General features: G+C 40.8%; 1 protein-coding gene and 1 long non-coding RNA gene across 9 annotated transcripts in view; one reads left to right on the forward strand and one right to left on the reverse strand.

Moving 5' to 3' along the window:
- Nucleotides 1-14,379, forward strand: part of EBF1 (EBF transcription factor 1) — a 373,513-nt gene extending 359,134 nt beyond the window's left edge. For 4 of the 8 annotated variants that reach the window (XM_083603866.1, XM_083603867.1, XM_083603868.1 and 1 more), the window contains exons 15-17: nt 1,964-2,158; nt 2,466-2,534; nt 11,089-14,379. In XM_083603866.1, the coding sequence (XP_083459992.1) occupies nt 1,964-2,158; nt 2,466-2,533 (263 nt within the window). In that variant the 3' untranslated portion in view covers nt 2,534; nt 11,089-14,379. The remainder of the gene's footprint in view (nt 1-1,963; nt 2,159-2,465; nt 2,535-11,088) is intronic. The other 4 variants (XM_083603870.1, XM_083603871.1, XM_083603872.1 and 1 more) reach the window with 1 other exon arrangement.
- On the reverse strand, nt 13,544-22,473 carry LOC310758030. The gene is made up of 2 exons (XR_014545622.1): nt 22,110-22,473; nt 13,544-13,604 (listed from the first exon to the last, which is right to left on the reverse strand). It is a non-coding gene; the product is annotated as an uncharacterized lncRNA (long non-coding RNA).
- Nucleotides 22,474-23,520: the final 1,047 nt, after the last annotated feature.

The raw sequence follows: 23,520 nt of genomic DNA on the forward strand, positions 1-23,520 counted from the left end.
GCCCCTCCCAAAATTCCATGACTGTGCAGGCAAGTTGACAGAATGAAGAAAATCACAGTTTTTTCTTTATTTGTCTGACCAACAAAAATGGTTGGCAAAAAAAGGAATGTTTTTAGCCTAATCCTATGCATGTTTATTCAAATGGACATTCAGTAGAGCTTAGTCCCAATTAAGTGTGCATATATTTGCAGCCTGGCAGCCAAATTTTGTGCATGTTTTCTTAGAAGTAAATACCATTGAGCTCAGTAGCTTTTAGCCCCAAATGAGGGTGCAGATATTTACTCATTGGATTGCAACCTGAGTCATGTGATCTACTGGATACTAAAATAATATTGTACCAAAAACAAACAAACAAAACAACAGCCAGTTTTAGTTTTCTTCTTTTAAAAGTAACATTTTCATATATATTTTTTTAAAAAAGAAGAATATTGGGATTTGGTCTCTTTATTTAGAGACTTCCTCCTACACATGTAAACTCATGGTTCAGTTGCAGGAAAAGCAGAACAAAAATTAAATGAAATAGAGACAAGGAATAAAAGAAACTTCCACAAGTTTGTTTAACTTTTAGGGGTGTTCCTTCCCAATGTTAGAAACTGAGATATGAAAGCTAGAAGCTAAATGGTACCTTAAACCTAGGTTATGGGCGCAACAATGAAATGTCTAGGTGAACTTTTTTATAACAAGAATACAGTGCTGAAATTGCATGAACTGCAGCTAAAATATTATGTTCATTTTTCACATGGTCTAGTCCTTCCCCTGCCCACCCCCTAATATTCTTAAGAGGGTCTCTTCTCCAGCCTGCAGAGAAAAGGTCCTCCTTTCATTCCACTCTGCAGTTTTAATCTGAAATCTTAGGCTCAGTACTGCTTTCAGAGCTCAGAAACTGCTCGTGCCAATGAAATTCCATTGCAAAATGTGCCTGGAACAATGGGAATTTCGAACACCGTCTCTTCCAAAGTTGCAGAGGATGCAAGGCTGTCACTTACGAAAACTGCTCCCCAATATATTCTGTGATTGTAAGAGATTATTGAATTTGCCTCTTGGATGCAGCTGTGTGACCACCCGGGGAAGCACAATTAACTTCCACCAATGCTGTCTGAGGTCCCATGTACACTAGACATTTAAAGCAGTATCATACCAAAGTAAACAGTCATGACTTCCCCCAAAGAATCCTGGGAACAATTACAAAAAGTATTATTACAGAATCCTGGGAACAATTGTTATGGGTGCTGAGATCCCTCACAGAGCTAAAATTATCAGAGTTCTTTAACACTCAATGCCTCTTTTCAGGTAACTCTGGGAACCATAGCTCTGTGAGGGGGATCAGGTCTTCCTAGCAACTCTCAGCACCCTTAGCGAACTACAGTTCCCAGGTGTTTTCAGTGGTATGATACTGCTGTAAATGTACAGTGAAGATAGGGTGTGAAGTAGAGTGCAAACATGCAGTTTTGACAAGTTGACTCTCTTTAGGAAAATGACAGAGGCAACAGTTGTTACCATTTTTAATGAGCTATCTCAAGATACGTGGAGGTTGTGAGATAGCCCAGAGTGATGATGGGGACCTGTCTGGTGTTATTTTCACAGAATGGTAGAGGCTGCTTTCTCTTGTTTTCCTGCATTGCAGGGGGTGGACTAGATGACTCTACAATTCTATGATTTCATGCCACCTCATAAGTAATACCAGAAGCCCTGGATCCCATGAGAGTGTTGGAATGGGAATGAGCCATGTCATGCTCTCCTTCCCACGTGACCTGGGATTCTGGCTTCAACTTTCCAGTAAGGGAATAGCTGTTGGCAAGAACGCCATGCTACGGGTCAATCAGATGTCCTGAGAACAAAACCACCAAGAGCCCTGGGCATCTGCTAAAGAAGTCTTGGTGGCACTCTCAAAACTCAAGCCTTTTTTGCATTTCTATTTAAAATCTTGATACCAGTATTTCCTCTGTGTTTTGTTTTGCTCTAGTCGTGCCATCCAGCCCAACAATGGCCTCCTCCACTAGTCTCCCTTCTAACTGTAGCAGCTCCTCTGGGATCTTCTCCTTCTCACCAGCCAACATGGTCTCAGCAGTGAAACAGAAGAGTGCTTTTGCTCCTGTTGTTAGACCGCAGACTTCCCCTCCCCCCACCTGTACCAGCACCAATGGGAATAGCCTGCAAGGTAGGCCAACCTGGGCATCATACTGTTTTACAGCACCTTTGTTTCTTGCATCTCATCCAAAGGGTTACAGGCCTTGGCAGTCTACAATGTGGCCTATGCATTCTATGTGTCACTGATAAGTACCCTCATTCCCTTGCTTGGCAAAACAGCCTGCTTTCATTGCCCTGTTGAACTGAGATGCTGTGTCTTTTTTTATAAAAAAAAAGCATGGTCTGAGTGTTTGCTTAAAATGAGTGATATTGCAGCTTACTAATACCAGCCTTTCTCTTTCTTTCCTTTCTTATTCCTTGTTGTTGTCTTTTATCAGACCAGTCTTTTGTGGACTCTAGCAAGTACTCCACTGCAGGGTCTCTCCAGGGTCTGGCCTTCTCCTGAAGTACGTCAGTCAATCTTCCCTTCCTTTTTTTAATTTTGTTTTTCCTTTGTCATGTCCACATGTGGAATATCTCTACTAATAGCAGCAAAGTGTGTGGGGGTTCATCACAGAAAGCAAACCACAGCAACATTTGCTTTGCATGTGATAGCAAATTATATATGGCACGTTCTACATTCATGTAAGGTTTCCCAGCTTCTTACCTTGTATGGCATTAGTTCATTGTGATTAATGTTCTGGATGTCAGCTAATTTATATTGCAAAGCCTCGTGTCTCCTCAGAAACGTCTTCAGCTGTTGGAAACCTACACTTTTATGTCATCCCATTGACTTAAACTGATGCTTTCCCTAATACTGCACCCCTTTTCTATATCATTCACATATAGAGCAATCAGATGGCTATTTCCAACCTATTTGTGTACCTTAAGTTCAGGTCAAGTTTAGTGGGTGCCTGGAAGCCCATGCCATGATTCCTGAAAGCGGAGAGTCCTGTTTTGCACTATGATTTCCTCCAGTGTTCCAATCCCACTTGAAGAGTGCTTGAGTCTCTTGTTGGCTTTCATAGTGCACCAAAATGGACAAAGCACCCTCCAAAAGGGAGCAGACATGGATCATTACTTATCACAGCCAAGTTTGGATCAGGAATATTGAATAATACATACCAAGCCACTAAAGCAGCCAACTAACTGGCAGAATAGGCCTGCCGCTTTCTGTGTTGCAGTTGTATTGGCACTGCCTATCCTACATTTCAACATGGAGCAGTTGGGGAAATGAGAAACAGCCAACTGAGGTGGATTTCAGAAATAGGCAAACTCCGGCCCTCCAGATATTTGGGACTACAATTCCCATCATCCCTAGCTAACAGGACCAGTGGTCAGGGATGATGGGAATTGTAGTCCCAAATATCTGGAGGGCCAGATTTTGCCTATGCCTGTTTTAGATAGTCATCTGAGATTTTCCCTTTGAAGCCCTCCTACAAATGAGGGGGCTTTGTGGCCACGCACCTGCCCCTTATTAAATTTCTTTTTTCATTTTTTCCTCTCTTTTTATAGTTAATTTGCACATTGCAGATATCAATGTAGATAGGAAGGAAGCTTGTGTGTGCAGGAAAATTCAGATAATTAGTTCAAAGACAGCAAGGAACAATTCACTTAAAAGTGATAAGAGCGCTTATGGTCAGCTACAGTTTTGCCAAATATATGCTCTATGTCAGAGCACTCAAAGTTTGCTCTGAGTCCACCCTCAACTTGGCTTCAGAAGCCTGCTTAGCTTCTGAATGGGCTTGTTCACCCATTATCAGCCCTGAACCTAAGTCCCCAGTTGTCATTGTATTTCCTTTTGTTCACGGACAAATACGGTGATGCCCACATTTGAATAAAAATGCTGTGTTTTGTCCGTATGTCCTATAACATTACTTGTCATAGATGCATTGGGCTGCACATCCAGCCAATGAGAGAGGGAATTAACACGTGTGGTATACACCATAAAAGCAGAATCAGCCCTGTTCACTGGTTGCTGGTGTCGGTTGTACGTCTGCCCTACTGTGCTTAACCCTCCCTCATAATTACTGCACCACACTCTGAAACATTGAGAGGAATATACATTTTCATGCTCACTTAGATAAGAAGAGTTCTCATAATCACCAGCTGCCTCAAACTGCGCCAGAGGTAGAAGAGGTTACTGGTGCATGCTGTAGTTCACCCAGACCTGTTCCCCCTGCCTACTTTTTTTCTTCTATCTGTCTGTCTGTCTTCACAGAATGTGGTGACAAATAGTAGATTTTTTTGCCCCATCGCCTTAAGCCACTTTCCATGAGCTTAATTCAGAAATCGCCTATCCTAAATAGACACATATCAGAGACTCTTTTTGGGTCATGTCATGAATCTCTGAGAGTGAGCAGCCAGCTTTTGCCACCATAGATGAAAACATTCTCAATGTTAAATGTACCAGCAGAATGAAAAGTGCTCATTCATAAACAAAAGGCACTTAATATGCCTAAAGACAAGTGCTTCACCCTGTGTACTAGAACAATCCAAGGCATAAATCTGAAAGCTAAGACAAGTCAGAGTGAGGTTGTTTTTTTTTTTAACCATATAGTATACAATCAATAAAGAACTGAGCTTATGCAAGCCTTACTTGAAATAAATGACGTTTTCAAGGGAGCTATGCTGGAAGAATTGCGCCCAAAGAAAATGAAAACTCACAGACCTCTTTAACATTCCCTCCACTATTTTGGATTTGCAGTTTAAACTGGGAAGCATTCTCAGTTGTAAGCTCCCCACCCCCATGGTTACAGAAGCTGTGACCTCCTTCTAGAAATAGTGTGGGTCAAACATAGTTGTCATAAAGCACCAGTTCAGCATATTGCTAATCATGGACGATATATTAGACACAAGCCTTATCAACAAGTGAGCTCTGGTCTATGAACAGATATGCCTTTCCTAGTAACCTCAGTTAGGACACCCACCTACCAATCTGAATAACAGACATAGTCCTTTAAATCTCCTAACAGGAGGCAAGACAAGTGAGGCTCCTTCTGCCGCCTTACTCACCTGCTGGGTGATACACCTGGGAGGGAGAGCGTGACAGGGCAAATAATGAGCTACAGTAACACTGTCTCCTGATTTAGTGGAATATTTAAAGGGTCATGCCCAATGTTTGGCTAGTAGTCCTCTCCATTTTTGCAGCTATGCTCACTACAGTGACATTGATTTGTATATTAATATTGCGGAATTAAAATCTGCAGACCTAAAACCTTCCAGTTTTACTTCTGCTTGTGGTGCGAGCAGAGAAATAGAACAGCAGGAGCTTGGAGCTTGCAGTTTTCAAACTGTTGCTTTTGATTTCGCCATGCCCGGGATTTTAGATTTCCTGTTTTAAGACACTGGCTGCGTAGGTAGTACATGAACAGAGAGATTTTCACCTCCCAAAATAAAGCTCATATTTGCTGTTGGAGATAGAAGTGATCACTTCCTTGGCAAGGCTTTGTACATATAAAGCAATTGTTTATGCTCTCTAATACATAATTGCAATCATAGTAGTCGTGCATTGTGCAACAATGATTCAGATCTGCTTTGCTAAAATTGTACATGCACTTTTGCAGATAACCATGCCAAGTGTGAAAAGCCATATCCATGAGAATAAAACCATGGGTGTCACATACCAGATAGGTGGGGTATAAATATAATAAAATCATAATTATCATCATCATCTACTAGAACAGGCTTCCTCAACCTCGGCCCTCCAGATGTTTTGAGACTACAATTCCCATCATCCCTGACCACTGGTCCTGCTAGCTAGGGATCATGGGAGTAGGCCAAAAACATCTGGAGGGCCAAGGTTGAAGAAGCCTGTACTAGAAATTGCTGATTAATCACTACCTATGTCACATTCCAGATTGAAATGCTCAGATAGCATACTGACATCAGCTTCTGTCACTAATATTGTTTGTCTTTTTAGAGCAAAGTGGAACTTCATTGGTTAGATTTTCTCTACAGCATCATGCTATTTTACACCACACTCAAGGCATGCCAAATCTGCTCAGAAATGCACAGTCAATTATGTGTGCTATTGTTTGTGTAAGGGGTAAAAGCTGCCCCCCCACTTTCATGGGATCATTCAAAAGTGGGGACTTTAAGGAAATGGGGACAATCTTACCTTTGTAATAATACAAGGTGCACGAGGCTCTCCACTTTCTTTTCTGTTCTTTATTTCAACAATAAAAACAAAAGGCCTTGCTGATGCTACCTCAGTATCCTGCATCATTCCCATTGGCATTCTGGCCAAGGTTGAGGAAGCCTTATCCAAACCCTTCACTAGAACAACAGTCATATTTCACTGGTAGTGGTGTTTTTAACCACACAGTTTTTGTGTGGAATATAGAATGAAATCTTTTTTTTTTTTCTTTTATAGATCATCGTCATAGGTTATCCTTATCTAAATTAGAACATGATGGAGACATAACAGCCATTCATTTTGTTTTTGTAAAAATACATTTTGCTTTTGTCAGGTTTTGGGTGGGGGAATCCTGCGATATTTCCCTTTTCAGAATCAATTTCACATTGAACCAGAAAAAAAGCCTAGGTGGTCCTGTAACTAAGACACTTAAAGTACAAAAGTAGCATGATAAGGCCTTGGCAGAATGGAAATAAGAAACCTTTTAAGCAGAAAGAAATTCCGAACGTCATTCTGCCTTTTGACTTGTAATTTAATTCAGAAGTATTAGGCTTCTTCAGCAATAGTAATGGTAGCTGTTCTTTGAAAACCTCACGCTTATGCTGTGTTTTATTCCATTTCTCTTCCATTGGCACAGTTTCTTGCATTTAGCTATAGTGAAATGTTAAGCTTTCCTAAAAGGAGAAATCGTATTTGCTTAGAAAATCATTGCAGAGTTAAGAAATGCCCAATACAGAAAATCTGCAAAAACATTTTATTCACTTCCAGGTGCTCCTTTATTGTTAACAGCCTAATAATGATGTTCTAGAAAGGACAGTCAAAATTACTAATACGGGGTAAGGTGTAGTAAGTGCCAAAGTGATACAGGTTAGCCACAGAGAGTTTCTCCCACCCAGCATGATACCATACGTCTGGCAATTTCTTACTGAAGTTTCCAGAATCTACAAGAATCTTAGTAGCCACCACTCTGGGCACAGAATGCCTTAACCACCTCTTAAGAAAGAATTCCTGGTATCATCTGGGCTATAGCATCAGTCTGGTATATGTGGTACCATAGAGTAATAGGCAGTTGTGGTGCTATCACCCCTTTAAGACTGGTTTATGGGAATGGGTTAGAACCTCAGAGAAAATGAGCTTACATACAGCTGTCTCCCATTAAGGCTTCAAGGCCGGTGTCACAAGGTAATTGGGTGGAAGAGGTGAACACCCATGGTCTAAGTTCCTAAAAAACCTGGATTGGTGGGAGCTCTCGGCAGCCAGCTAAGCCGAGGTCAGCATCTATTTGGGCTTTTGATAGCATCTTGTTCTGTTGCTCAGCCTACTGAGATTTAAGTGTAATCGTTTATGTTAATTAGCTGGATAAGTTAGTGTTTGTTGTTCTCTTACCTTCTGAGCTACTTTAATCTGTGTGATTATTTGGAGTTTTTCTCTCTTGTAAAGTTTTGTTTTAGTAAAGCCTGTGTATGATTTTTATGAAATTTGGTCTGGTCTGAGTTCCTGGACCCTTTAATTTTGACCATGCTTTTTGGAGCAAGGGTCATCCAGTACAGCAGTACATGACAATTCCGCCAGTATGAATTAAAACAAACTGTATTTATTCTGCAAATATTATACATAGCAGTTCAGTGTGGAAGGGGGAGGAGCTTATAAAATGGGCAAAAAGCATAATGCGTAAATGCACAGCCATTGTTATGGCTGTAACCCTGCGAAAGTTTTTAGTGTGGCTCTAAGCTTAATTCCCAATTTTATTGCTGATTTTTAAGATACCATTCCACTGCTCACCCTTACTCCTGCTCTTCCCACCACCGGCATGTGGTTCCCAAAATGTTGCTAAGAAGGGCATATGGCAGTCAGAATGTAAAATGGGTTCCCACTCTTGTCTTGGAAGGTTTTCCTGGTCACAACCCATGGCTGCACTGCAGCCCAGTTGGTGGAAGCACCAGGAAGAGACCACCTCAAAGGATGACCTCAGTGAAGAGGCAAACTGGTGTGGAAAAAGGCAGCCTTTCAAGTACTGTGGTCTAATGCCATGGAAACATTCAGCAGTTAGTAAATGTTCATTCCAAAAAATTAATTTGCCCTCACAAGATGTAGTAGAATTCATTCCCTGAAGACCTAGTGATGGCCACCAATTGGCTAGACAAATTCATGGTGGATAAGGCTAGCAATGACTATGTTCTGCCTTCACTGTCAAATGAATATGCTTCTGAATACCAGCTGCTGGAACTGTAAGTGCTTAGAGTGTTGTTACACTTGCTTGTTGTCTTCCCATAAGGCATCTGGGTGGCTACTGTGAAAATAGGGTGCTGAACTAGATGGGCCTTTGGCCTGGCTCAGCAGGTGGTTCTTATGTTCTAATGTTTCCTCTAGCTTGGAAATATCAAGATCATTCCAAAACTGTTGACATAGTAATAGCTTTCCAGTGTCTGGATAAGCCATCTTTCCTGCTACTTCCAGATTTTCAATAAATATTTAAACATTCAGAATTTAAAATGTTAAACAGTGCAAAGTTTAACCTGTGACCATATTCTTATATGTGTTCCTCCTTCCAAAATCTCTGATCGCAGTTTCATCAGAGATTAAAGAAATATGTTGCTTGTAAAGGCTTTATTCACACTATGCTGGTCTTTTGAAGAATCAGGAGAGAGACTCCAGGTTTATTTTTAAAGGAAATGGCTGTTGTGCTACCACAACAGGTCATATCCTTATGATGCCTAGTTCCAAATGCATAATTTATTTTCATCCTTTCGTCTTTTGTTTTACTTCATTTAGTCATTGCTGTTTGCTTAAACTGCCTCCCTCTTGCTGATTAGTCTTGTAATTCATGCACATATGGCGATGTTTGTGGAGTAAACATTCCTTCCCACTCCCTGGTCTGCAAGTCTTTCACATTGCTTGGTTCTTATCAAATTAATGCAACTGCAATTAAAGCACAGTGAATTTGAATCAGTTATGGGTCTGAGTTCTTCCCCAAGAAATCTGCCCAGATGTTTGAGATGGTATGCAGCTGGCATTTTAGAGAGGTGACCTTGCGACCACAGTCACCATGAACCATATGTAACTCCAAGCTTAGGGATGTGTTTCCTTACACTAGATCATTTTGGGCATTACATAGAAAGGCTGAGACCAGATTATCATTGCAGATCTTTCTAGGTCTAAATGTCCAAACATCCTGATGCATGAATGGATTAATTTGAAGTGAGTCAATTTTGTCCCATTGGCGTCAATGTGATTTTAAACTGGCTTAAAAGGAAAGACTCTAGCTTAATTTGTCTGAAAACTGGACTGAGTTATTTGAGTCACCATGTGATACAAAACACTCTACTGAAGATGTCTTTGTGGGGGGGGGAATGAATTCAACTTTAGTGGGAAATTATTTATCAGTCACAAATGACATCTTTTCAAGGGCTGAACTGGAATGGGATATATAGCTTTCAGCTGTAGTGTTACTGCTTCCTTGTGGTGGGAGCTCCTTCATAGCAGTGGTAATTTATGCAAGCCCTAATTACCCGGGCAAGCCTCCTAGCATGGCAATTTTCAATGCCAGCATCACACATACATCGTGGCAGCTGGCAAGCTAACTGCACAACCTGAGAGACTCATATATTCAACATTTGCATACATTATTGCTTCCAAGTGGGCCAGATTTGCGGCAGCATAATGCCACCGCAACCAGGTGTAAACCATTTATACAGCTAAAAAAAGGCAAGGGCTTCTGGACTGTTCACTAGCTGGCTTGTTTGAGATCAGGGGGTTTGTGTATTGCCAAGAAAAATAGAAACCCAAGGGCTTGAAGTCACGCAGGATACAGAACATTATAAATGTATGCATGATGTTGGCAAAATGGATACAAGTTTTCTTGCTGCTCCGTAACACTAGAAGTTGGGCTCACCCAATGACACTGGCTGGCAGTAGATTCACAACAGGCAGAAGAAAATACTTCTTCATGCAATGTGTCATCAAGCTTATGGAGTTCACCGCCACAAATAGTTGTGATGGCCATTGTCTTGGATGACCTGAAAACATGATTAGAGACTTTCATGAAGGTTAAGTCTGCCAATGGCTATTGACCATGATAGCTAAATAGAATATCCAAGTCCAGAGGGAGTATATCTCAGAATATTAGTACTGTAGTGGAGGCAACAATATTTGGGAAGGGCAATTGCCTTTGTGCTCTGCTTGCAGGTTTCTTGAAAGTATTTGGCAGGCCACCATCAGAAACAGGATGCTAGACTAGAGAGACCTTTGGTCTGAACTTGTTATGTTCTTACATAGATGGCCACAATAGTTTGAGACTATGTTGGGTTGGGGGTTAAGGATTGCCCAAAGTTATAGTTTGACAGTTGAGAGCTTTCTGTGTGATCAAAGTATGTTGCAGTTACATTTTAGTCTTTGCAAGTTCCTTTACAATGACACCCCATCCTCCTACCTTTAAAATAAATAAAAGAGGAACCATATTTGTAAGCAACCGTCTGATTTTTTTAAGATTATAAAATGTTGATTTTAATTGCCATTGAACAGACTTTTTACCGAAATGTGCTTGATTATTGTAAAACTTTCTACTGATTTCTCAAAGCTTAAGGAACTTTGGATTGAAGTTTGGACTGACCTTCATTAAGCATGTGTCTTAATTAAAGATGTAGGCATTACATGGGAATTACATCCCATTAAATATGCTTGGGAGATGTATTATCCCAAGCCCTTTAAAAAATTTTCTGGGCATATACATATGAAATAAGGCCTAAATCCAGCACAGAATTAGGCATGCTTAAATAAAAATCTAAATTGCAACACAGATGAATGAACTGCTAGAAAATATTTGGAATGTTCTCTTTTACAGAATGATTTATCTCTCTCTCTTTTTCTTCTCCTCCATTTAACAGCTATATCTGGCATGATAGTTCCCCCCATGTGAAAGGATTGCCTTGAAGAATTTTACTAATGAAGAACTTGGATTCTGCTTCAGAACAAAGTCTGACACAAGTCCCAGAGCGGAACTTTTAACTCAGGCCTTTCTCTCTCTCTCTCTCTTTCTTCCTTATTAAGGAAAAAAGGAAGAATCTCACAATAATTGCAATGTTTTTAACAAAATAAAATGGTGGGGGGAAACCCGTCCTTGCAAAATAATACTGAAATTTACCCGGAGCCTGCAAGTGGAAGGTATTACTTTGTGCTGTCTATCCTAGGTTCTTGGGGGAGAGATTTATTTTGTGTCATGAAGAAAAATCCACTTGTGTCTTCTTGGTTTACGATTAACTCAGTCACTATTTGTCTTTTACAAATCATAATGGGAGAAGGGGTGCCATCACTAGGGACTCTTTTTTAAAAGGTATAATGAAGGGAAATAAAGTGGCGACACTTTTTTTAAAAAAAAACAAATCAAGTTTGTGTGGAACAGAAGTAGAAGTGCCAGAATAGGGGTGTTGGTTGTTTTTCTTTCCTTAGAAGAGTAATGGCAGTGCCAGTTAAGGGTTGGCTTATTTGTGTTACTCCTCCAGCGACAGTTCACTCATCTGATGTTTTGCATTCTTGGGAGGTGTGTGTGTAGTTCTGTGGGGTATGTATACACACACGTGCATATGCACACATAAATGCACACACACTTACCACATTAGGATTCCATTTTAGAGGCAGTGAGAAATTTTTTTTGGGGGGAGGGGGCATCTTTCTTAGAATATTGTACTTAGGTGACTGTGTAAATAATGCAAGACAGAAAAATTAGCAAAAGTGTAGCTAAGGACATGCATATCCCACCTTTTACCTTGGAAAACCCAGTGCCTCTGGATATAATGCTAAAAACTGCAGAATTAGATTAGCATGGCTCTCTCTCTTTCTCTCTCTGTCTTTAGCTTATATCAAACTTTTCCAAATGAGTGGCCTCCTTAATTACAGTTTAACCCTGTCTACACATACAAATCTCTTTGGGATCTGGTGTGGCAGGACAAAGGCACAAACGTGAGCCACTTCATTGCATTTCTGCATATTCTCAACGGAAATATATTTCCTAGCTTACTTACATGGGGTTTTTGGTTTTGTTTGTTGGGGCCAGGGGCAGAAGACAACTTCATCCTGCCGTCCCAGAGATGGCCCAGAAGCACACATGCACACAAAACGACATGTCCGTATCAAGCTGCGATTGCTTTTATATCAGTCAACCCTTTTGGTTTGCGAAAAACTCTCTTAAGCAACAGGTAGTGGCATTTTTTTTATACATAGAAAATTAAAATATGAAAAAAGGGCGGAGGAGACAGAGTGTTATGTGAAGGTTTGCAAAGTAAACCCTCACATGAATTTAGCTCTCATTATGTAGGGAGCATACTTAGTTGACGGTGCAGAAAACCTCTAAGGATGCATTTACCTGATTGTTTTCCCCCTTTGCCATTGCGTTTTGTATGTAGTTATAAATACTGTAGATCTTTTGGGGTGATTTTTTTTTTTGGCCAAAGTTATTGTTCTATTTATACAATTTAATGTCTTAAGACAGTTTTTTCAATCACATACACAGTCACACACGAGAATTACTGCATATTTTGCAAAATGAGCTCACTACCTTTAAGATTGCACATGCTTGCAAAATGAATTAAAGAAAAAAAAGCTTTTTTAAAAAGAAGAATTTTGTAAAATATCCATATAAATAATGTATTTATCTTTGGAATTTGTACATTGCTTTTTCCCTGCAGCATCCCAGTTTATTTTATTGTGTATGTTTGCTATGTGAAAAGTGCTAATTTGTTTGGTCATTCACAGGTGTATTAGCTGTTTAAATGTGATTTTAATACAATTCATTTATAGGGTTTTTTAGTAATTGTTTTAAACCATGCTTCCATTTTGGTTTAATTTTCACTCAAAAGCCATTGTCTATTTTTGTATTATTTGTAAGTTAAGAAGGTTTTTTCCCCCAATATATGGCAAAAGGTAGCATATTATTCTTGTAGCATTTAGTTATGTAGGTTTAAAAAAGTATCCTTTGCTTTTGAGGCTTATAAAAAAAAATCTAATGCTGTTTTACTCTATTAATATGCATGGAATCTCTCCCCTTTGGAGTGACGCATTTTTTGTGCATTAAATATGGGGAGAAACTTCATAGAAATCAATGAAAATACTTTCTTTCTTGTCTGCTTGTATATTTCTCTGTCTTTCACATGAATATAAACCAGCAGATTGGATGCCTTAACAATGCAAATCATATTCATTTCACTTGTACATTGTACTGCGCACCAGAACTGTCAATCATCACTAACATTCTAAGGAGAAAAAAAAGGAATTTGAAAAGCACAAAAGAACTGTTTTGTTACCTTAAGACAATGTGACTTTTTTCTAGCCAAGCAACAATGCTGCAACTGTGCATGCTTCCTGTTTGAATTTTGCAATTGATTTCACTCAGATATCACTGTGTGATCTTTTGGGAAGGGGAGTGGGGTTGGGGGGAGGAGAGAAAGAAAGAAAGAAAAAATCCATAAGGTTTTTGCCCTTAGAACAATAAGAACACACTCACATATAAAGAAACTGGAAAATATAAGGAATATCAATGTATTGCTTCTCTATCGTTCAAACATTTATTCTAATTCACATAGTAAGCAACGGCACTGCAATGTAATCAAATTTAAAGCCATATTTTGTCCAGTGATGCCCTCCACTGAACCCATTCAGACAGAGTTGCACCAGTTTAGACACTCATACAAAGTCATATACATGTATAACCCCTTTCCTTCAACGTCCAAAGATCCTTTGAACAATAGGTAGAATTTGTTTCTCCAAGTATTTATAGCGCGCTGATAAAAGGAAATTTATATTTAAAAATCTCCCTGCCCCAAATAGATCCTATGACTTTTACATGATTCTTAAAGATGCCGCTCTTAACAGAATATGGCTTTAAGTGGAAATGACCATGTTTCAGTCTTTACAAAGTGAAGCCTCTGATTGGCTGAGTTGTGTGGAGGATGCCCATTTCCTCTCCAGTGTACCAGGCTGCATCTAAAATGAAGTCATCTCTGAATCTACTAATCGTTCACCTTCTTAACTAAACCTTTTGGAATAGACACACACACTGTACAGTTCTATTGTTAGAGAAAACTAACTACTGTAGAGATTGTTATAATTTTTTTGCAGAAATTCAAGCTGTAAAAACTTTTCAACTTTCACAATATTTAATTAAAGTTACTTCCTGTCTGTGAGTGCAGCTCCTGGCTGTGTATTTATTCATTTGGCTCTGCGAAGTCGACAGACAATGAAAAGTGCTGAATGTCAGACAGCAGCAATGGAATGGACACCCCTTCGGCATTCTGTTGTAAAATATGAAGCAGCAAAAATAGGGGGAAGAATGCATTGTGGGCTGCTTATGATAAATTTGCTGTAGGGGAAAAAATACATTCTGTACTTACAGCTCTGAAGAGAACCACCATGATCTTGGGGCTCTGTTACGCATCTGAGGAGCTATCGCGCATAAGTGGTCCATTTGTGGCTAGCCCAATGTCTTCAGTGTTGGAAAATGCTTCATGTGCATGGAAGGAGCATAGTTCAGTGGTTTGTCACATACTTTGTAAACAGGCAGTCTCAGGTTCAGTCCTGGGATCTCACTGAAAGAACGTAAAAACAGCGTTGCTGGATCAGACCAAAGTCTAGTATCTTGTATCCAACAGTGGCTAACCAGATGTCCATTGGAAGCACACATGCATGGGTAAACCAGGGCTTTTTTTCAGCTGTAACTCACTGGAACACAATTCTTGCACCTCTCAGGTGGGCATCATTGACATTATAAGATAACAAGGGAGACATTTATGGTGAGTTCCAGCACCTCTTTTTCTAGAAAAATAGCAGTTAGTACAAGTCTTGTTCTGCTGTTGTTTCCCTCAACCAGCATTCAGGAACACATTACCGCTGATCTTGAGGGGGTTGTATACATCCATATAGACCATTGATAGGCCAATGAAAAGGCCTTATCATCCATCAATTTGTCTAACCCCATTTTAAGGTTGCCTGTGAGAATATAAAAGGGTTTCCTATAGTAGCAATGGAAAAGACCCAAAGGCCTAAGAGAGCTGCCATCAAGAGTAGGCCATAGTACATGGTCAAGTAGTCTGACTCGGTATAAAGCTGCTCCACATACAATAAGTGGCTAACCTAAGGTTGTCCAGATATTTGCCAGACTCCATCTCCAATCAGTCCCTGCCAGTACAGACAGTGGTTGGGGTATGATGGTAGTTGTAGTCCAACAACATCTGGAGGGCCACGGGGTTACCGTTCTTCAAAACAGAAGAGTATTGGGCAACCGAAAATGCCTCAGAAGGCCATGAATCACAGTACAGAGATATGTGATCATCTAATGAGGCGGTAGTTTCATGACATCATTATTTATCAAACAATATAGTGTCTAACACCCACATTAAAAACAATGAGATGAAGTAAACTCCACTGTATTCAACAGACCTTGCTTCCAGGCAAGTGTGTAAGGACTGCATACACAGCTTTAGCTGTACTGTACCCACAGTGCCCTGGAATGCCAGTTTTCAAATTACTGCTCCCTCTGCTACTATAATTTGATGGTCCCATCACTATCATTTTGGAAGCTACACCAAAATAAGGTAGTGGATTTAGAGGACTTATCAGGTACGAAGAATATTAGTATGTAAATACAAACACACAGAGAGCAGTGTTCGAAACTCCCACTGTTCTAGGTACATTTTGCGACAGGGAATTTCATTAGCATGAGCAGTTTCTGAGCTGTGGGCGCAGTACTGCATCTAAGATTTCAGATTAAAACTGCAGAGTGGAAGGAAAGGAGGACCTTTTCTACCTCTCTGAAGACTAGAGAAGAGACCCTCTTAAGAATATTAGGGGAGTGGGCAGGGGAAGGACTAGACTATATGAAAAATGAACATAATATTTTATCTGCAGTTCATCTGTATTGTTATTTAAAAAGCGCACCTAGACATTCCATTGTTGTGCCCATGAAATATACTCGGGAGTCGAGAGTGGATTTCATGCTCTTTATTCAGCTCATAGTGGTGAGGAGGAATGCAAGTTCCCCCAGAATGTCTGCTTTATATACATTATTTACACAATGGGCCCCACGTGATTGGCTAATTCCAGGATTCACCTGTAGGCCAATCAGGTTGCGGATTCACTTCCACCTGGAGCTGGATTGAGTGGCTCCTGTGGACCAATCAAACTGCTGCATTCTGAATCCTATTGTTCTAGGACCAATCAGACTGCTGCCTTTTGGATCCTATTCAACTTAGTACATAACAGCCCATAACCTAGGTTTAAGGTGCCATTTAGCTCCTAGCTTTCATATCTCAGTTTCTAACACTGACACACAGAGAGCGACACAAACAGACATGTACTATTGGCTTGCCAAGAACCTATGCTAAGTGGCTCCCAGGACCTTCAGAATGTGAAGGGCAGTTGAACAATTTAGTATTGCCAATATTGAGGTGGTGAATATGAGTGATCCATCAAAAGCATCACCAGCAAGAGTTTTTGAACCACTTGTATTCCAAATGTTTGTTTTACATTTGGGACCGTAGGTGTTATAAGTTTAGTTCCAAAAGGTGATTATGTGAAGCAGCCCACAGTCTAAATCTGTCACTGATGAATGTGGAACAGGTGATGAGCATCCATTTCATAGAAGAGATAGAACAAGTTTTAATTTATTCAAAATCTGAATGGCTTGGTTAATATTAGCTTGAGCATGTTCACTCCAGCACCTGGGATAGTAAATTCACGAGAGAGGCTGGAGCTGGTCTACAATTCTGCCTAAATACACAAAACATGTAATAAAATCTGAAGCATGAACAGCCATTCACCATATGGGGAGGGCTGTAGATTAGTAGATGAGCACTACTGCCTACTTTGCATGCAGAAAGTCCCAGGTTAATTACTTCTATTGCCCTTCACAGTCATGTTTAATATAGAATACAAAATCTTTCTGATTTCTTCCTGTCATGTATTATTACCCCCATATGCCTCTTGCTTATACGGCCACAAGTTCAAGGTGTTCTGATTACATCACTTGTGAGACTACTGGCAAACTTCTGGAAGAGAATTTCAAATTCTTGTCAGCAGGCTACAACTTAGTGACTGTCAGTGACCTCTCCCATACCAGCATGTCAGATACTATATTTATCAAACGATGTCATATCTGTGATTTTAGTTTGGTGTGTGTACACACATGTGTGAACACACAGTGCTATTTTTCTAGAACTCACCATGAACGCCTCCCTTGTTCTATTATAATGGCAATGTCGCCCACCTGAGAGGTGCCAGAACTGAGTTCTGGTGAGTTCTGGCTGTAAAAAAAGCCCTGCAAACACACACACAAATACAAACACAGAAAGAGAGAGAATGTCCAACTTTAGACTTAGCTCTGAGTCTACAGCAGGAGTAGGGAACCTGTGCCCCTCCCCAATGTTGTCGGACTCCAACTCCCATCAGCCTCACTCAGCATGGTCAATTGTCAGGGATGGTGGGCCTAGTGAGTGCAACATGTGTGCAAGAGTTAATAGTTAAACTGAGCCATTGTGGTGCAGTGGTAAAAGTGGCAGACCAAAACAGAGGCCCAGGTTCAAATCTCTACCCAGCCATGAGGCTTACTAGGTTGGACTCGATGGCCCTTGTGGTCTCTTCCAACTCTATGATTCTATGATTCTATGATTCTAGGTGACCTTGGGCTCACCACATACTCTCAAGCTTGGCCTATCTCACTGGGTTGCTTTCAGGATAAAATGGGGGACACACCAAACAACAACAAAATTAATATTTCTACCCCACCCAGTATAGCAAACAACAAAACAGAAGAATACTATTTCAAAAAACAACAACAAAACAATAAAAAGCATTGAAAACATTTAAACTGATACTGCCTTGAACTTCCTGGAAAAAAGGTGGCCTATAAATGGAATAATTACACCCTGAGGACAAACCATTTGTCACCACGCCACCTCCCATTCCATCTATCCCAAACTTCACAGCTGGCTTGTCAGAGTGCTTCTCATTTTCCCACCACTGGCCTTGGCTCACTGTGTGGTGATAACACCAGAGGGCCTTCTCTGGTGTTGCCCTCTCAAGTGAGGGATACCTACCTCCTGGAGGTGCAGACAGTGGAGATTCTGATGAGATTCCACCATCAAATAAAAACAGCCTCATTCTCTCAGGCCCATTGCGTAGCATGGGGGCAGGGGTCCATGGCCCCGGGTGCAAAATTCTGAGGGGGCACAACCGGAAACCCCTATGCAGTCCACCAGCTTCCATAGGGATCCCCATCCCGCCCTAGCAAAGGTGGCAGAGCAGCTCAGGCCCACGGTGAGTGAGCGTGGACAGAGGAAGGGAGGCAAGGGGCATCGGTGGGATTAAGTCTTAGGTAGTCTTAGGCCGAGGACACTTTGATATGACAAAGGGCAGCCTATATGTTTTAGAAATAACGTAAAATAAATATTAAGGTCCCCAAAATGGCTAAGATTAGCCCTGCTTTCAGCTTGCTATGTTATGGAAAGCCCTCCTGCCGTAGCAACACCCTCAGGATTTGCAGTGACCTGCATGAGATATTTTACCATAGTTTATTTGTTACAGATACAGATAATTGGAAAGATAAAGAGTGGGGGAAACTGACATGCTTTTTTAAAAAAAAAAATCAAAGGTGTCTAGGGTAAAATTAGTATGTTAGTTTTCCAGTGTGTGGTTATGGACACAAAGCTGCTCCCTTAGAGTGGCTCCAACACTGCACTGGAGACATGCAGAGAGGGAGGGGGAGGGGGAGGGAGGACTGGTGGTGATAGGCTGGACCTCTTGAGTGTTTCCCACATCAGTCCCCCCTCCCGCAGCCTGCACCTTATCAGAGCAAAGGTAACCCATGAATCAGGCAACAGCTTAATGGTACCACTTGAAGCCTCTCAAATGGCAGTGGGAACTTCCTGTAGGAATGAAATCCTGCTAGCATATTTATCCTGAATAGACTGCTTTGTAATGTTAGAGTATGATGCCATTCCAGATCAAAGAAAGAAAGAAAGTAGAAGCAGAGCTCCATAAGGTAATAGCCTATTCACAACAATGGCTCCTCACTTTCCCCTGGATGTCAGTGCTCATGCTAGTTAAGGAAAGAATAATAGTTCATACCCTTTGTTCAGCAACATTTTTAGCCAAATCTGCTCCTAGAACCCCAGACAGCACAATGGCCTGGAAATCTGCTAGTTTATCCACAACAATGTAATGTCTTCTGTTGAAGTCTTAAAAATATTTTAGGCACTGATTTCAATTTACAATTTATTTATTTACGGCTATTAGCCCATAAAATATGTACAAACATAAAAACACAGGGACATAAAAACAGATATATCCGACAACAGGAGGTGAACACCACGATGCAAGGGTGGGTCATTGAGCAGAGCCAAGTGACAGCTTGGGGCCAGGAGAGCTCCAAGGGACAGATCACAGAAAAGGAAAACTGAAGACGAACTCCGACATGCACTCTCATCATAACAGTTCGATTAGTTTTGATTTCTTTAACAACAAAAACGGCTTCACTTAAAACAAATCAAGGAACTAATAAGAGTAGCAGGCAGCATACACACCCTTTGCACTTTCCGCAGCTGTGCAGAACCTATTGCCTGTGGCCCTAATTTACAATGTTGGGTGTGACACAAGTAAAGACATGGATGGGCTGGAAGTGGGGGTTGCAGTCACCACCCATCAGCAGATAGGTGGCACCTACAAAACCCCATGCAAGGCACTATGAAAGCACAACAACCTGTGGCTTGCAAGGTGCTGGTCCTTCGCCAGCATGGTTTGCTTTCAGTGTGATGTCAGGTGAGTGGTCCCACCCACGTGTCCAACTTGGCTGACCCCTTGAGTATGATCAGTTCCACTGGGCAGCTCCAGCTCCCCATCCTTGACTTACAGAAAAGCCCATTGTAGGGTGTCATAAGGTTTTGTGGAAGCACAGGCATGCAATCAGGCAGACCATTGAAAAGATGGTGAATGATGAAAGACAGAAGACAGGACATTCACAAACATCTCTTGGCAACCTCAGAGGTAAACCAGGTCGCACAAAGCATTTTTTCAGAATAATCTCAAATATTCCACAACAAGCCTCCACTTCAGGTCTTCAGAATTAAGGAGACTGAGCTTTAGAAAGTGGTTCAGAAAGCTGTTGCCTGTAGAATAAGCACAGCCACAAATTTACACGTTAAGATCTCTGCTGCTAGAATCTACAGACTGGAGTCATCCAGCAATAATATTTCTAGGAATGTGCTCAGGCTCCCATGTGTCAATGTGTAGCATTTTGCTCCTCTTTCGATCCCAGTCATGCCCTCTGAGTGTTAAACAATACAGAGCAACCTTCTAACAGCTCTTAATATATATTTTATTTCAACTATCACTCTTATTTGGCAGGTGAGTTATTCTGCACAGCAGGTGTTCCTTAATGGTGTTAAAGAATAAACAGAACTTAGTGATGGTCTTACATACCCATTAGCTAATGGATTACTAAGCAAAAGGGACTCATGTTTAACCTCCCTGCACTTAGCCCACTGTTGAGAAAAATGTGAAAAAAGTATAAACCAACACTCCAACTGCAGTTCTCAGGACCCATGGGAGGTGAGCTCAAACTTTAAATGCAGTTCTTTTGATAGACAGGTGAATGAATGTGGCTATCATTATGTAATCACACAGCCTGGGAACTATTTATCATATTTATTATCCATGCAACATGTAGCTGTGATTTTTTCAAAAGCCCTTGACCTGCCTGAGAGAGGCAATGCTATTAGCATTGCTTTAAGGACCACGCAGAAAGGATTAAGCAGAGCAAAACTATAGAGTTGATCACGATGGCTCCCATTTCTACATTCCACCTGAACCCAGTAGATAATGATGCAAGAACTGTCAGAAGAACGTGACAAGGTTCCCTTTCTCTCCTCTGTCCAACAGCACAACTTACACACCTTAACTGGCACAGTCCCATTGGGCTTCTGGGTTTTCATAGCCTCTCATCGTCCAGTGTTCAGTTAGCCATGTAGCATATTGATATTCACCAGCACTACCACCTTTTGTCTATTTATGCAGCAGGATCCTTTTTCCTTCCATGCCTACTACTGATCAACTCTTCATGCTAATGTGACTGCTAGATTAGATGATTTATTGCAAGGATTAGACAATTTCATGGGTCTATCAACAGCTATGAGCTATGGAATAAGAGATGTGGAGCAAGAGTTCGGGGTAAGAGAACAGATAACTCAAGAGCAGTCTAGAACCACCTGGCTATTGGAAACAATCTAGAATGCTGGAGTAGGTGGACCTTTATTATGTTCACACTTCGTTGAGTTTATGCTCAGCAAATCACTCCACTGTACCTAGAGCTACCTTGCCATTTGACCTGCCTCTGAGGGAGGATGAATTGGCAATCGGCCCTCTGCAGCCACACAGCCTCACTGGACTCCAATGGCAGGAAGCAACAGAGCTGAGTGTTAACTGCATATTGGTGACCCCTCACCCCAAACTTCCTGATGACATCTCCCAGCAGTTTCATCTGTTAAAAGAGTATGAGGGACAAGATGGAACCTTGTGGAACCCCACAGCACAACTACCATGGGTCTGAGCAGAAGTCTCCCCCCCCCCATGATAGTCTCTTAAACTAAAATTGCAGAGTGAAACACTCTATCACTATGCCTCCATTTCCCAACCCACAGAACTGGTACAGGAAAATATTGTGGTTGATGGTATCAACACCCACTGAGAGATCAAGGAGAAGAAACAGCAAAGTGTGGAAACATAGGCTGTTAGACTTTTAAAATATGCCCTTTCAAGTGAGGCCCAAAATGCCCCCTTAAACAGCTTTTTTGCTTTTTAAAAGAGTTTCTCTTCCCCCAGCATAGGAAAATGACCATGTTTGGCAAATTAAAAATGGTTTACTTACAAACTCTCCAAAAGTGAGATTCGTGTGCTTCAGAAAATCGCACAGGCAGCAAAATTTGGCTGAGTTACAAACTCAAGAATGGGTGATGAGAGCCAGGTGGTGGAGCAACCAGCTCAAACCTCTTCACATGCTGAGCTTCTCTGATAGGCTGGGGGATGGAACAATAAACTTGATTGCCTAGTTCCTCCCAGGTGAGGGGAAGTGATGTAACTAAGCCTAGCTTAGTTACAGCTTCCTGCATTAACCCCTTCATGCATTGATTAGACTTAAGCAGGGAGTTGCCATATTTCAAAACATAACATTCCTGACACCCACAAAATTGTTGAGCTGTTTGGGGAACAAGCCCAAATTGTTTAAGCTTTTGGAGCTGTTTCTGCTATGTTTTCCAATGCGTTGCCATATCTCCAGGTTTTCCCTGACATTTTGACAATTTGGCAAAATTTCCCTGACGCCATTTTTACACCCGAGAACTAGGACATGTCAGGAATGTCGTTAAGCATTCTTAGGTGAGGTTTGGACTTCAATATTTTTTATATATTTTTTTAAATACCTGAACTAATTTCCCTGGATTCCATATCCTAGACACCAGACTGATCACTAGTAACATTCCTCTAAGGTTGATTCCTGGAATTTCACTCTGGATTTGTACCCATGTTCTCTTCTTAAACTAAAAGACCATGTAGCTGGGCCAGCAATGTAGTAAATGTTAACTAGAGGGCTGGTGAAGTTTTAGGCAGGCCAATGTGGGAGTCAGCAATAGTAAAGCTCTAGTTGTTTTTAATCTTGCACGTTGTTCTTCTGTGTGAAGTTTAATCACTAAGTTGCATTTTCATATTATATATTGTTTCCCATATGTTCATTATTTACATATTTTGTTCATTATTTCTCCCTTTCCTGAGAATTCATTCATGTATAAAGTTGATACTATTACACTTATATCTTCCATAAACCATTGGGGCAATTTAAGAGCCTCATTTTCACCACCACTGGTGTTCTTCCAGTTGTATAGGATCCCAAGCCCCCTCATTCCCCTGACACCCCACAATCTCATGTCCTTTACATTTTCGTTTCATTTTCCATTATCATTTCTACTGAACTATCCTGAATTTTCTTTCTTTTGTCACTTCCTAGACAGAGCTACATGAAAATAAGGCTCCAATCCTAAACACACTTACCAGGGAGTAAGCCCCATTGAAAACATGGGAATTTCATCTGAGATATATCATTTAAATTGATGAAATAACCTCATAATGTTTTAAGTCTCAGTTGGGTGTGAACCAGACAAGAGCATTACATCTTATCCTCATAAAAGAATGTGAAGGGCAATTACTAAGGAATAATATATGGATTTGGAAAATTAGGTTCTAAGTATTTAAAACTTTTATATCTCACCTTTCGTGGCAGCTTACAA

The sequence above is a fragment of the Podarcis filfolensis genome (assembly GCF_964270895.1).
Source record: "Podarcis filfolensis genome assembly, chromosome: 2".
Classification (NCBI taxonomy): Eukaryota; Metazoa; Chordata; class Lepidosauria; order Squamata; family Lacertidae; genus Podarcis; species Podarcis filfolensis.